Source organism: Hibiscus syriacus, unplaced genomic scaffold (genome assembly GCF_006381635.1).
Source record: "Hibiscus syriacus cultivar Baekdansim isolate YM2019G1 unplaced genomic scaffold, ASM638163v2 tig00109982_pilon, whole genome shotgun sequence".
NCBI lineage: Eukaryota > Viridiplantae > Streptophyta > Magnoliopsida > Malvales > Malvaceae > Hibiscus > Hibiscus syriacus.
Window position 1 is genome coordinate 326,113 of NW_024062548.1, and position 13,457 is coordinate 339,569.

The 13,457-nt window shown below is 34.7% G+C and overlaps 1 protein-coding gene across 1 annotated transcript; it reads left to right on the forward strand.

The window, feature by feature from the left end:
• The first annotated feature begins 1,731 nt into the window (after window positions 1-1,731).
• LOC120211735 lies at window positions 1,732-2,571 on the forward strand. Its single transcript, XM_039210218.1, has 2 exons — window positions 1,732-2,019; window positions 2,220-2,571. Exons 1-2 carry the CDS (start codon window positions 1,879-1,881, stop codon window positions 2,514-2,516), a joined length of 438 nt encoding a protein of 145 aa, XP_039066149.1. The 5' UTR covers window positions 1,732-1,878; the 3' UTR covers window positions 2,517-2,571.
• The last annotated feature ends 10,886 nt before the right edge of the window (window positions 2,572-13,457 follow it).

The following is a 13,457-nucleotide window of genomic DNA, read 5'->3' on the forward strand; positions in this document are numbered from 1 at the left end:
CACGATTTGGATTTCTTTCTGAAGTTCTCCCTCTAGACTCCGCGTGCAAGGCTGAGGAGCATGATGCTTCACCCGATTCTCTCCGTCGAATTTCTTCACTCAATACCAGATCCTGAACATCGTCAAATTTCAATTTATTATTTCCCCGATGAGCTGTTGACTGCTGTAACAGTAGCATTACAACTGTCTGGTAGAGATGATAAGAGAATTAAAGCTCGAACTTCATTATCGAAATCAATTTCCACGGAACTCAACTGGGTTGTGATTGTGTTGAGTTCATTTAAGTGTTGAGCCACTGATGCCCTTTTCGCCATCCGTAAATTGAATAATCATCTCATCAAGTGAACTTTGTTTGAGGTCGATGGCTTCTCATACATACTGGAGAGAGCCGCCATAAGACTCGCCGTGATCTTTTCCTTTACTATGTTAAAAGTAACATTGTGGGATAACGTCAGTCGGATAACTCTGAGGGCTTGTCTGTCGAGAATAGCCTAGTCTTCATCCTTCATGCCTTCTGGTTGCTTTCATGAGAGAGGTTGATATAGTTTTTTTGGTACAGAAAATCTTCAATCTGCATCTTCCAAAAGCCAAAGTCCGCACTATCAAACTTCTTAATTTTTACCTTTTCTTCGTCTGCAACCATCGCTTCCACTCGAATCTGGCTTCTTTTGGATCGTTTCTGACAATTCATGCGAACCACCGTGTATTAGAACACCTCCGTCGACAAACTCGTATCGCCGACCAAATTTTATTATTCACGAAATTTACTATTCACATGAACAGTAACATCACAGAAAAATGGACAAAATTCACCACCAAAAGCTCTGATACCAGTTGTTGGAAAATTAAATGAGTAATTTCCTTATAACCAGATTAATGAGAATACAAAATAAAAGCGGAATAATAACACCCAAAATTAATAACGGAGTTCGGCCAATTATATATACGTCACCAGACTGCTGCAGATATTTTACTAAAGGGATAAAATTTACAGGTGTTTATAAAAAACACTCATAACTCACAACCCAATTTCACCCTGAAAATTGCTCTCAAGAAAAAAATTCTCTAATTTCTTTAGTATTGGGAGAGAGCTAGAATGATTTTGGGATGATTTTGAAGCTAAATGGGTTAGTGTATTTATAGTTGAAGCTTAAAGACTAATCTTGTAAATACTCTAAAGTACAAGAATTAAATTTGGTAATTTTTCCTTGCCAATTTTCCACCATTTCAGCTGCCAACTTTCAAGCAGGAAATTGCCACAAAGTATATAATTGTCTATGTCCATGGCTTTGATTTTTGTAGGCATGATGCTGTTGTTGCCAATACCTTGTCACCGGTACTTGGTTGTTCATTTTTCTATGTTGTGCTGGATACTCATGAGCTTTCAACTATAACATGTTGAAGTAAGTGTCCTTGGACTTGGTTCTTTGTTTCTACCAGGAAATTGTTGAATCTCTTGGGGTCTTTATTGTTTCTTTCGACATGCCCGGTTATGGAGAGAGTGACCCTAATCCCAAATGAACAGTTCGGAGCTTGCTGATCAATTAGGATTAGGATCCAAGTGTTATGTAATCGGATTTTCTATGGGGGCAAGTTATTTGTGCTGCCTCAAGTACATCCCTCAAAGGTATTGTTTTTTTCTAAAGTCTAAACTACTCGAATGCAAGAGAAAGAAATGTACAGCTGTTGGCATACTGCCTCGCTTCGTTTCTTATTTTTTTAACGAGAAGGATATTTGAAACTCCAATACGTTAGCTGGGGCAGCATTGTTAGCTCCAGTTATTAACTACTGGTGGCCTGGCTTTCCTTCAAACTTATCTACGGAAGCATATTACCAACAGTTGCCCAACGACCAGTGGGCACTTCGAGTGTCTCATTATGCTCCCTGGCTTACTTACTGGTGGAACACTCAAAAATGGTTCCCAGGTTCTAGTGCTATCACTCACAGTGCTGATATTTTCTCTAGTGAGGACAAAAAAACTCTTGCCTGAGATAATCTCTGCAGCTTCGAACCACATGGTATGTGCTTGTTTCTGCCTCGAAGTTGCTTGCACTTTATTTTCTTCTCTATAATCTTCGCAGTTGGTTATCGTTCGCTTCACATTTTGTTGGCTTTTGATTGGTATTTGAGATGTGATTAGTTGTGTTTGTGGATTGTGGTGGTTCAGTAATTGGAATCTGTTGGCATTATCATCATACTTTGTCTTGTCGTCCCTCAGGCACTAATAAGACAGCAAGGCGAATACGAGTCTGTGCATCGGGACCTGATAATTGGATTTGGAACATGGGAATTCTCTCCCATGGATCTGGAAAATCCATTTCCGAATAACGAGGGCTCGGTGCACCTGTGGCATGGAGATGAGGATCTGCTTGTGCTGGTTAGTCTGCAGCGCTACATTGCTCAACAACTACCATGGATTCAATACCATGAACTACGCGGTGCGGGACATATAATTCCGCATGCTCCCTGGATGTCGGATAACATAGTTAAGGCACTTTTGGTCGGAGAGAAGTAGGCTACATTTATGTGGATTTGCCTGTACCCCTTTAATGGTTATAACCAACATTGATACTGCAAACTTCTCTATGGATTGAATCACAAAGGGGTTTCCCCCCTTTACCTCACAAGTTACTAAGCTGTTCTTGAAAATCATTCAAATTATTATCTTAAAGATATTTATTAATAGGAATGTAAAAAACTGACCCAACCTGCAAAACTAACTGAAACCGACTTGAGTTAAAATTGTTTGAGACCCGAGATGGTGATGATCCGAAATCGATTCGAGTCCGAATTGGTGTTGACCTGAACCCGAGTTAGACCTGAAAATTTACGACCTGCACCCGATCTGCACCCGACCTGAGAACGACCTAAACTCGAATTCGACCTGATAATGTGACAACCGAACCCGACTACATCTGACCTGATATGAACCCGAACCCGAGAATAACCTAACAAATAACTGATATTACTCGATATGTTATCAACCTGACCTGTTATAAACCCGATCTGTTACTGACTCAACCTGTAAATGATTCGACGTTATTAAACTGAATTGATATTTATCTGACTTGATATTTACCTGAATTGTAAGTTATAATTGATAAAGTTAAAAAATTATAATTATCTAATATTACAATATGACATAATATTTCTTCACAATTTACAATGCAAGATTAACTATGATAATTGAATTAATGTATTTACTTTTTATACTTATAAATTGTAACCTATAAATATATTCAAAAAATTATTAAATTAATGAGTTGATATTAATAATAAATATAAAATAAATTAGTAATTATCATCATTACATTACAAAATTTACTTCAAATTACTAATTTGACTTTATATATTTATTATGATAATAATATTAAAAAATTAAATTATGGATATTAAATTAATTTTATAAAATGATTTCTGAATCATTTTTATGTAATAATTAATAACTTAAATATAAGTTATCTTTAATTTTTAATTTACATATTAAACATGATTATAATTATTGATAATATTAGAATATGAGATTAAAAATTTAATAACTTCATAAATATTGAAACTAACAAAATGTATAGATGTACAAATTAAATTTATTACAACTCAATACAACACAATTACAATTAAATGAAGTAAATAAATTTACGTTGAAATTTAAGCTCTCATATCTTATAACAAAAGTTTTACAAGGATAAAAGACCGACTTTGCTACCAGAAATTTCTTCATCGAGCTTTTTTTTTATCTCAAATTTATCTAAATGTTGCCAACATGATTAAATTATGGGCATTTTTTAGCTTGAAAAGCCAAAATAACACCAATATAATTTAACCATGGGTAACTAATTAGATAAGAATTTACAACAGTTGAGTTCTATTAGACCAACAACAACAATTTACAAGGCAACAGTCAACCAACAAGTAATCCACCTAGCATTCATACCAATCCAATCAATGGTAAAGCCAAGGGGAATATGATGACCAACAATGCCAAACATTTCCAACTTTACCAAACCTACAGAAGTTAAAACAATGGTAAAGCATACATTTATATGCTTGTTGAAATTTATGAAAATTTAATAAAAAAACAGCAAATGTAAAATCAGTAGCATACTTGCTGAAATTCATGAAAATTAAAGAAAAAACAGTAAATGTAAAAGCAGTAGCACCCTACAATAAAATTATTTTAAGTATTAATGAAAATTAAGAAATAAACACAATAAAGAAATTACCATAAAAGGGAATAATCAAGAAAGAATTATTCACAAATTCATTCAAATGTGCTTGTTGTAAATGTAAAAGCAGTAGCACCCTACAAAAGAAAAAAATCATTAATAAACAATTTAAATGAAATAAACATAAGAAAAATAAAGAAAATCAAATATTTACCTTTAAAGGGAAGAATCAGTAGCTACAGTAAGATACTCTTCATCCCTTTCTTCTGGTTCAAAACCATACAACCAATTTCGAGCTGTTACAAAAATCTCAACATTTTTAGGTAAAAGTTTGGCTCTCAACTTGTTCAAAATACGACCCCCATGCTAAAGGAAGATTCAGAAGCAACTGAAGTAATTGGAATGGCCAATATATCTCTCGCCATGCGAGAGAGTATGTTGAGTTAATCGAATGACGAAATTGGCCAAGAGGGGGGTGAATTGGCAATAAAAAATATTTTGTGGAAGCTTTTGCAGAAAATTGAAAATAATTGCACAGCGATTTACAGTGGTTCGACTTTCTCAAACAAAGTCTACGTCCACTACCTTAGCTATCCACACTAAGGATTTTCCAACAAATTCACTAATTTGTTCTTTCTTTTGAGGCCAAAGAGATAACCTTACAATTCCCTCAAGAGTATACCCCAACTCTTGAGAACACTCTTTTCTCAAATAGAAGATTACAAATTTGCAAACTTACAAGAAAACCTCACAAGGTAAGATGTTTGCACAATTCTAGAACAAAGAAAAGAACACTCAAAGATGAATACAATTGAGCACAAAAAGTGTTCTTGAAAGCAAAATGAATATTGAATGAAAATGGGCTTTGAAATGCTCAAACTTGAGGTTTGATGCTTTCTCTTTGATTCTCTCTTGATTCTATTTGCTTGATGTTTCTTGTTATTGATCAATGGCTTCTAAGCTTGCTTAAATACACCTTGGATCACTTCTGAACGTTGGGGATAATTAGAGAAGATATTATAGCCGTTTTAGTGTGAAAACATTTAATAAAACAGCTTGGAGCGTGGGGGGAATCGGTTCCCTCTCATAGGGAATCGGTTCCCTAAGTGTAAAATTCAAATATTTCGACCGTTGAATCAGGGGGGAATCGGTACCCCCTTGGGGGGAATCGGTTCCCTCCGAGCATTCTGGAAATCTCGGAGCCAAACCATTCAGGGGGGAATCGGTTCCTCCTATGGGGGGGAATCGGTTCCCTCTGAGCAATCTGGAATTTTTGGCTTTGAATAGGTTCGAAATACTTTGTAAATTTATTTTGAAATTGTTTTATGATTAAAACTTAATTTTACACTTAAGTAAGGATCAAAAATGATTTTTGAAATATTTGGAGTAATGTTTTGATATTCGAATAGTTATATCGAATATACTTAGAAAATCATTTGGAAAATCTTAAAATCCATTTAACTTAATTTGTTATATCGAAATATTAAAATGTTTCAACAATCTCCCCCTTTTTGATATAACAAAACATTTTAGTAATTTTAAGATTTTTGAAATCAAGTTTTGTTGAAATTACTCCCCCTTACTTTAACACTTCTTCAATTATCATGTAAAACATTTAACACTTATTCTTCTCCCCCTTTTGTTAAATCAAAAAGACATTGTAAAACAAGGTTATGAAAATCATTTAGCCAATTGATTATTAATTATAAGCTTAAGCTGCTAAGATCACAATCAAAAGAGAGGTTAGCCATTAGTTTCATAAATCAATATTCATAAATAATGTGATATGGCAAAATTGGTCATATTACTAATGATAATGTAAATGATGCAAAAATGAATAAAACACCAAACATATAAGTTCACACCATTCATAAACCCAAAATCCAACAATCCACAAAATCAAACAATTCAAAATGTTGAAACAATATTCATTTTGTTCAAAGTTTTAATGATAAACATAAAATTAAGCATCCGGATCGGTAGGAGGAAAACGGGCTCGCATAGCGGCCATCTCGTGTGTGAGTTCATTGATACGAGCGTTGGTTGATTCATTGTTTGCACGCATCTCCCGAAGAATCTCTAATTGTTGAGCTCCCATTGTGGATAAATGAGACTCTATAGAGGAAAAGCGCGAGTCCATGGTAGCGTATCGGAAATCGAATGTCTCCATAAAGGATTAAAAATATGGAGGCATTGGATGCGTTTGTTGTGCTTGCTCCTCGGGCTGCTCTTCGGGTTGTTCAGGTTCTTCTTCAGCTTCATCAATATCCCTCATTAATTGTTCAAACTCGGGATCTTCGTCAGCCTCGGGTGGAGCTTGTGAAGAACTAGCTCCCGGAGTAGAAGAACGAACCCATTCACCGGTTCTTATCCTTTACCCATCCCGCTCTCGTTAAGGAAAGAAGATTTATTTGTTTCTTAAGAGGAAAAACGGCATCTAGACCGACTCTAAGCCCAGCTTTGGAAAACAGATACTCAAAAGCAACCGTAAACTAGAGATGAACAGTGTTTCTTGTTAGGAACAAGATTTACGGTTTCAACAATTTCAGCAAAAATAATCTGAGGTAGGTTAATTTTAATACGGTTTCGAAACAATGTAACCACCAAAGATCCAAAGCTCTAAGAGTAGAATAACGACCTCCGGATGGTCGAAACCACCAAGAATCATTAGATGAAGAAAACGCTCATGTAGGTCTAAGACACTCGCACTATCTCTTCTTTTATAACGAGAACCTAAAATTTGTTTTCATTCGAGATACCATCATTATCTAATCCAAATGTATTGGCTATATATGCCGGGTCAATATATAAGAATTGTCCTAGGAGGTAGGAACGAATTCCTATGGTTTCGGTTTCAGCTTGGTTTTTAACACATACGGCATTAGAGTAGAATATACGAACAAGTTGATGGTAAACGATGGGTTCAAGATAAAATAGTTTATCAAATTTCCATTCTTGTAAAATGGGAAGATATTTAAAATCAATAGCTAACATAGCTTGACGAGAAGGAATACGTTCTTCCCGGATTTTGTAAGAATTGAAATATTGATAATACCAAAATCGGTGATTTCTAGACCCAGGATGATTAAAACACGAATTTTGAATAGTCAAGTTAGGATCAGTGGGATTGGGATTAGAAATTGGAATAGAAGGAGGATTTGGAGGTGGATTTTGTTGACGACTAGAACGACTAGATGAAGACCTAGGACGTTTAGGATTTGACATGGTGAAGGAAATCGGAATAGATAGAATAACCTGCAATTTTAAAACAAATGTATGCAACTCAATTAATCCCAAAACTCAATTGAGTCCTCAATATTTCAAGGTTCTCTAAATCAATCCGATGGGCAAAGTTTTTGAGAAACTTTTAAAAATATGGTTTTGAGAAACAATATATGTATAGTTTTCATAATAACAACATAATTTAATCAAAACACAATAATTTGAAAAATAACAATTTTTTTATTTTTTTTAATTTTATTTCGAAAATTAAAAAAATTTGAAAAATTCTTGTGTTTTTTATGAAATTAGTTGTAACATCTAGTTTCTAATAACTAAATAATCAATGCCCGATCACTATTTCAACTAGAACTAATTAAACTAATCCTATGTTCAAAAATAATGAAATAAAGAGTTTAGAAAAATTACCTTGAAAGATGAAGATGAGGGGATTTAGATGTTGTTTGCACGACTTTAATGATTTCAACAGGTTTAGAAGATGATATGAAGTAAATTCCGATTAATATCGTCGATTTGAGACAAAAATGGAGATTTGAGGGTGTAGGAGGTGAAAAAACGGCGGAAGAGAGAAGAAAATGAGGGTTTGGGATTTTGGGGGTGTTCTGTCGATTTAACAGAACCCCAGGGGGGTATCGATTCCCCTGTGGGGGGAATCGGTTCCCTTCAAAGGGGGAATCGGTTCCCTCAGGGGGGGATCGATTCCCTCTGCACCAAAATGCTAAAATCCGATTTTTTAAGCACAAAATGCTAAATTAATCTTTTCTAGTGGTATTGGCAACTCATATATCAAACATTAATTATGTTCAGATAATTAAATTAATCTTTAATTGATTTTTGAACATAAAATTAATTTCATTAAGAATCACAAACTCCCCCTAACTAATAGCAAGAATGCAATCAAAAATTATTATTATAAGCATTTTTCAAGATTTATTAAAAGTGCTAAATTATTTTAAACACTAAGTGAAGATAGGTTGGTCAAACCTAATTCTCTCCTAAGTGTCCAAAATCTTTCCTTGTCTAGGGTTTTGTAAAGATATCCGCTAATTGGTGCAAAGTATCAACAAATTCTAGAACTACATCTTCCTTAGTGACATGGTCTCTAAGAAGTGATGTCTTATTTCAATGTGCTTAGTTCTAGAGTGTTGGATGGGATTTTTAGTGAGACAAATAGCACTAGTATTGTCACACTTGATAGGAATAGTACCTACTTCAATTCCATAATCAAAAAGTGTTGTTTCATCCATAAAACTTGTGCACAACAACTACCAAGCTGAAATGTATTCGGCTTCAGTGGTAGATAATGCAACACAATTTTGTTTCTTTGAAAACCAAGAAATCAGCATATTTCCAAGGATTGGCAAGTACCGGAGGTGCTTTTCCTATCTAATTTGCATCCTCCATAATCCGCATCAGAAAAAGCATGCAAGCTAAAGCTAGAGTCTCTAGGATACCAAAGTCCTAAACTAGAGTGTCCTTAAGGTATCTAAAGATTCTCTTAATAGCTAGTAAATGTGATTCCTTAGGACATGATTGAAATCTAGCACATAAGCAAACACTAAACATAATGTCCGGTCTACTTGCAGTTAGATAAAGCAAAGAGCCAATCATTGACCTATATAATTTAACATCTACACATTACCTCCTTCATCTAAGTCAAGCTTTGTGAAGAGCTCATTGGAGTGTTATGAGGTTTCCCATTTTCCAGTCCAAACTTCTTGAGCATATCTTTGACGTACTTAGCTTGATTATGAAGATGCATCTTTTCTTTGCTTGATTTGGAGTCCAAGAAAAATGAGAGCTCCCCCCATCATGCTCATCTCAAACTCACTTTGCATTAGCTTAGAAAATTCTGGCAAAGAACATCATTAGTAGAACCAAATATTATATCATCAACATAAATTTGAACTACTATAAATCTTTACCTTTTCTCTTTAAAACATGTAGTGTCAACCTTTCCTTTTAAAAAATCTTTTTCAATTAAAAAATTTGACAATCTTCATACCAGCTAGGAGCTTGTTTTAAACCATAAGAGCTTTGTCAATTTTAAAACATGATCCAGAAATTTTGAATCTTCAAAACCTGGAGGTGTTCCACGTACACTTCTTCTTTTATAAAACCATTTAAAAATGCACTTTTAACATCCATTTGATATAATTAAATTCATTGAAACATGCAATGCTATAACATTCTAATTGCTTCCATCCTAGCTACGGAGCGTATGTTTCATCATAGTCTATGCCTTCTTCTTGATATAGCCTTGAGCAACAAGTCTAGCCTTGTTCCTCACTATATTACCACTTTCATCAAGTTTTTTCTAAAAACCCATCTAGTACCTACAGTAGATTTATTACTAGGCCTTTCAACTAATGTCCATACTTTACTTCTCTCAATTGATTTAATTCATCTTGCATAGCCATAATCCAATGTTCATCTTTTAATGCTTCTTTGATGTTCTTGGGCTCTATGCATGAAATAAATGCAACATAATTACAGATATTTCTAAGAGAAGATCGAGTAGTTACCCCTTTTGATGGATCACCTATAATTTCACCATCCTTGACATAGTTGTACTCTCTTGGAAAGATACTTCCCTTTCTTCAATGGTTGGATTCTCGAGGGGATCATGAGTTTCCTCATCTTTTGTTTCTTCCTTTGATGATGATTCTCCAACGTCATGTCTAACGTCATTTGCTTGTACAATACCTACATCATCATTAACAGAAGAATCCTTCCTCGGAAATGGATTATCATAGAAAACAACATGTATAGACTCTTCTACAACTAAAGTTCTTTATTAAATACACGATAAGCTTTAGAATTTAAGGAATAACCCAGAAAAATTCCTTCATCACTTTTAGCATCAAATTTACCAAGATTTTCTTTACCGTTGTTTAAAACAAACATTTACATCCAAAAGGATGAAATAGCTAATGTTAGGCTTTTATTTTTTGAGAATTTCATATGGAGTTTTCTTTAAAATTGGCCTAATCATTACTCGATTTACAACATAACAAGCGGTATTGTGGCTTCCCCCAAAAATATTTTGGCAAATTATTTTCACAAAGCATGGTTCTAGCCATTCTTCTAAGTTCGATTTTTCCTCTCAACAACTCCACTTTGTTGAGGGGTTCTAGGTGCTGAAAAATTAGGCTAATACCATTAGAGTTACAAAACTCAATAATCCAAGATTTTCAAATTCAGTTCCATGATCACTTAACACTAGTGATAGAGTAACCTTTTCATTTTGGATTATTTTTGAAATGTGATGAAACTTTCTAATGCTTCATCTTTAGTACTTAAGAATAGAACCCAAGTGTATCTAGAATAGTCATCTCCCAGACAAATGCATATTGTTTTCCTCCCAAGCTAGTAGTTTTAGTTGGCCCAAAAGATCTAAATGGATCAATTGTAATACTCTACTAGTTGATACATCATAATAGATTTAAAAGAAACTCGTTTTTGTTTTCCTTTAGCACAAGCATCACAGATTTTATCATTATCAAATTTAAGCTTAGGCAACCCTCTTACTAAGTCTCCTTGAATTAACCGTTGCAAAACACTCATACTAGCATGACCTAGTCCTCCTATGCCATAACCAACTATCATGCTCATCCTTAGCAACTAGGCATAAATTAGTCATATCAATAGAATCTAATGCACCATGTAAATGTTTCCTATTCTATGACCAACAAGCATAATCCGATTAGATGCAATGTCAATGACTTTACAACCATTAATTTCAAATAAGACATTGAATCCCTTATCGCATAATTGACTAATACTCAATAGATTATGCTTTAATCCATTCACATATAAAACATTTTTAATTTGTATGGAAGAGGTATTACCTATTGTACCATACCTTCAATGTGACCTTTTGAATTATCACCAAAAGTCACTTCTCCTCCATTTTGACGTTAAGCTCTATGAACCGGCTTTTGTCTCCGGTCATGTGTCTTGAGCATCCACTATCAAGGTACCATGAATTTGAATTTGTTTCTCGTGCCTTGTAGCAATGCTCCTTTCCCTACAAACATAGATTAATTTTTGATTTTGGTACCCAAATTCTTTTGGGTCATATCATTAGTTCCAAAATCCTAGTCCCCTTAGGTATCCATTTGTGTAGGATATCTTTATCTTTAGTAGTAATGAGTCCTTTAGGAACCCATATACTTCTAAAGATTTTACCATTTAAGGTTCGTTGAGGATTTCTATGATTGTAGTTTCTAAAATCTTTTCTAACAAAGTTGGATTTTGAATTTTCTCCTTTTTCAAAACGTTTGTTCCAACTTTATCAAAAGAAGTTTTAAGATCATCAATTTTCTTTTGATGATCATCATTGACCTTTGAAAGTAAATTTTGCAAATCTAAATTTTTCTTTTCAAACTCTTCTAGTTTGATTTGCAAATCTTTGATTTAATTTCAAGATCATTGTTGGTTTTGGATATGGTTTATTTTCATTTTTCAACTTTGAACATCATTTTTATATTTTAAAAATAATTTCTCATAGTCCGAAGCCAACCCATTATATTGCTCTAATAGCTCATCATAAGATAAATCATCAAAATCGGATGAGTTAGAGGTTACCTTAGAATCTTCCCCGAATGCCATCAAGCACAAGTTTTGCTACTTCTTGTTCCTCTTCATCGGAACCTTCTTCATCGCTCCATGTAGCCACATGAGCCTTGTGCTTATTCTTTGATTGACCCTTTTTCTTCAATTGTGGGCAATCATATTTGACATGCCCCGGCTTTTTGCATTCATAGCAAATGATTGGGTCCTTCTCTTTTGGTTCATTTTTGAGGCCTTCGTTTCGTTTGAATTTTCTTCCTTGTAAGGTCTCATCATTTTTCTGAACCGTTTTGGCAAACAATGCCATTTCCTCGTCATCATCATCATCATTAGAGTCACTCTCATCTTTTGTGGATTTGAGAGCAACTCCAATGTTTTCTTCTCTCCTTCTCCTTTGGTGTCTCTTCAACTTTCAAGGTCCACCTCATCTTCAAGCATCATCTCATGAGTGAGGAGTGAACCGATAAGTTCTTCAAGAGTTAAGAATGATAGGTCCTTAGACTCGATGATTGCCGTCTTCTTTGATTGCCATGATTTTGGGAGGGAGTAGACTAACTTCCTCACAAGCTTTTCATTTGAGATGATCTCTCCATATGATTTGAGACCATTGACAATCGTTGAAAATCTATCCGTCAGCTTTGATGTCTTCATTTGGTTTCATCCTGAAATTTTCATAGCTATGCGTTAGAATACTAATTTTTGATTCTTTACCTCATCGGTACCTTCATGTGTGACTTGAAGCTTGTCCCATATTTCTTTGGCGGTTGTACACGATGAAACTCTTCCGTATTCATCTGGTCCAAGCACAAAAGATAATATGGATGGCTTTGGAGTTGAGCTGGAACAGTTAGTATCTCCTTCACTCCACAACCTTGGATGAGTGATAGGCTTAATGTATCCTTCTTCTACGGCATTCCATGCTCCCATGTCACTTGCTTGAATGAAGTACTCATTCTATTCTTCCAATAGGCGTAGTTAGCTCCATTGAAGAAAGGAGGCTTGTTGACGGCATCGAATCGAACCGGAGTCGAAGTTTGAAGTGGAGGCCATTGATGACTTTGTAATCGATGTAACTCTTCCCGGATCGACTCAAGAGGCGATTAAACCTTCAATGAGTTAGGCTTGATACCAATTGTTGAGTTAATCGAATGACGAAATTGGCCAGAGGGGGGTGAATTGGCAATAAAAAATTTTTGTGGAAGCTTTTGCAGAAAATTGAAAATAATTGCACAGCGATTTACAGTGGTTCGACTTTCTCAAACAAAGTTTACGTCCACTACCTTAGCTATCCACACTAAGGATTTTCCAACAAATTCACTAATTTGTTCTTTCTTTTGAGGCCAAAGAGATAACCTTACATTCCCTCAAGAGTATACCCAACTCTTGAGATCACTCTTTCTCAAAGAGAAGATTACAAATTTGCAAACTTACAGAAACCTCACAAGTAAGATGTTTGCACAATTCTAGAACAAAGA